This window comes from Penaeus monodon, chromosome 27, assembly GCF_015228065.2.
Source record: "Penaeus monodon isolate SGIC_2016 chromosome 27, NSTDA_Pmon_1, whole genome shotgun sequence".
Lineage (NCBI taxonomy): Eukaryota > Metazoa > Arthropoda > Malacostraca > Decapoda > Penaeidae > Penaeus > Penaeus monodon.
In genome coordinates, this window is record NC_051412.1 from 37,223,965 (window position 1) to 37,226,446 (window position 2,482).

Sequence of the window (2,482 nt, forward strand, 5' to 3'; positions counted from 1 at the left end):
CCAATGGCCAAGCGACTCTCTCAACACCCTCTTTTTCGCTAATTATGCAAGAATCGCCAAAATCGAACAGCTGAAGCGCACAAGTCCTCACTAAATCGTACGACGCACCTGTTCAGTGTAGGGGATGTGCACCGCCACGAGAATTTCCTCGGGACGAATTGCGTTTTGTCTGTAACCCGTAAAGAAGCTTTGGTCCATTGCCACCTCGCGCTCGCCCTTCTCTGAATAATAAGGCGGTTGTATTCAGTTCCAAAAAAGTTTGGAAAATATGTACTAAGTGATGATGGTAAATATATTCTAAGTGATGATGAAGAAAATTTGTTATCTGAATTCTTTTGTTTATAATGTCGCTATGAAGACTTGTAATGCATGAAAGGTTGTCGATTAATGACTAATACATGCAACTATTTGGACTGAATCTATACAAGACGAAAATAAAACACGTACAAGATATTTAACAACTTGTACATCTCATACTTGGACATTTATATATTAAGGGACAAACAAACCTTTACTCTGAGCGGTCAGTCTGACTCCAGCAGCCGCCAGGAGAGGGTTGAGGTCACTGATTGGTGATGACGTCATGATGTTTCCACCTAGGGTCTTTTAAGAGGAAAAATGAGGTTCGCTTTAGTATTATATGCAAGAAAATGATAACTCTTAAGTGCTGAAATGCTTATCAAAAGCAAGAAAGTGTGAATGTTACTCGTTATGAACATCACTCACCGCCACATTCCTTGATCTGTTTCCCGCCAAACCAACGCAGCATTTCCAAGATAGCGGAGAAGACTCGGGTGCGGTATTCTGGCAATAAAGGATACCGTTTTAGAAGAAAAGGAATAGCTAAATCAAAGTAAATGCTATCCCAGGAGCACGTCATTTTAGCGTTTTCCATCTTCAAAACTTGACTTGTGACACTAGCTGACCTGGCTGCGTGTTGACCTGTTCCCGTAACGTCTCCTCGATGTCAGACAGGGTGACGGAAGAGCCGAAGGTCACGCCCGTATGCGTCACCGATACTACCGTTACTTCCGGTATGATGGTTAGGTCGAGGAGGACTGGGTAACTCTTGTTTTTGAATTTCACATCGATGCCTTTTTTTTTTGGGGGGGGGGAGATTCATGTGTAAGCGTCGGCAGTATATTTTATGAATACAAGTATAACTATCTCTGTGAAAGCAGACACGCACATACACAAATATAAAACAGATGAGTAAATATATTCCTCACTTCACCGCACTTTTTCCTACTCACCAACTTCCGTGTTTCCTGCCACAATGCGAGCCTCAGGATGTCCAGCTTTGAGGTCGAGGAGCTGGGCCAGAGAGACCGGCCTTATGTAGGATACTCGGGCTCCCTTGAACTCGAGGTACTGGCTGTCCCACTCATCTTGGGTCTGTGAATAAACGTTGCATATAACCGAAAAGTTTTTTTTTTTTATATTTTTTGAAATTCGGGATTGGTGTGTTTGTTCATCAGAGTTGATGTAGGGAATGGATTCGCCGTGTAATTTCATGGCATCGGGTCGATTTCGCACAATTTCTTGCTAACATATGAACCTCCAATGTTCTGTATCTATCTCCAGTGACTATGCTTCCTTCAAAATTACCTCATATCACCTTCATTATCACCGAACTAAATATGTGGAATTAATTTCTCTTAAATTAAAAGCAACGGCAGACTGGTCAGCTTGCGGAGAGTGCACCTTCAGTTCCGGCGGGAAGATCAACTCTTGGCTCGGGTCGTACGGTCGGAAATCCTCTGCGTCGTAGAGGACGTGGGAGATGTCAGTCACTCGGCTGGCATCGCTGACGTCGCCGTTTGAAGTCCCGTCTGAGACCTGATTCGATGTGGTACCTAAGAAAATATCCTGCCGTGTTAATTTATGGTAAGTGCAGATAGAATAAAGAAAGAAGAGAGGTGGAATGGTCATTATTGTGAAGGCAACCATCGGGGAGAAAAGATATAATGTAATAAAACCATCATACTTTAAGAACCACATTTCATCATGTTACTTTTCCTAACCAAGTCGGCGATTCTCTCATATCACAATTTCTTTTAAATACCACAGACCTTCCTGAGATCCTTGAGTCCTTAGCTTGCAACAGTCCTTCCTGCCGCATCCACCTCCTGCAGAGGCATCGGTGGTGAGGCCCCTGTAACCCTCCAAGATGGGTCGGTATCCTGTACATCGACAGAGGTTCCCTGTAAATGATAAACGTGATAGGACAGGCAGATCACATCCCTCACTGACAAGAATTCGAACTAACAAGGACTCGAATGCAACGACTCTAGGTAGAAGAGAAACGTGAATTCAGAGCTATGCCACAGCTGACTATACTAGCTCCATAGCAAGTATAGATCGAGGATGGTTTCACAAGGATCTATACCAGCTCTTTAGCGAGTATATATCCTAGTTCTATATTTTTGGATAGGTGTTCTGGGTCCCGTGGTTTGGTTTGGTTCTCTCAGATTTTTAACAT

The 2,482-nt window shown here is 43.3% G+C and overlaps 1 protein-coding gene across 1 annotated transcript in view; it reads right to left on the reverse strand.

Moving 5' to 3' along the window:
• LOC119590831 (xanthine dehydrogenase/oxidase-like) overlaps positions 1-2,482 on the reverse strand; it is a 26,787-nt gene that overhangs the window by 17,134 nt on the left and 7,171 nt on the right. The window contains 8 exon segments of the mRNA XM_037939587.1: positions 109-221; positions 510-603; positions 727-738; positions 740-804; positions 927-1,094; positions 1,254-1,395; positions 1,705-1,856; positions 2,073-2,204. Of these exon segments, the coding sequence (XP_037795515.1) occupies positions 109-221; positions 510-603; positions 727-738; positions 740-804; positions 927-1,094; positions 1,254-1,395; positions 1,705-1,856; positions 2,073-2,204 (878 nt within the window).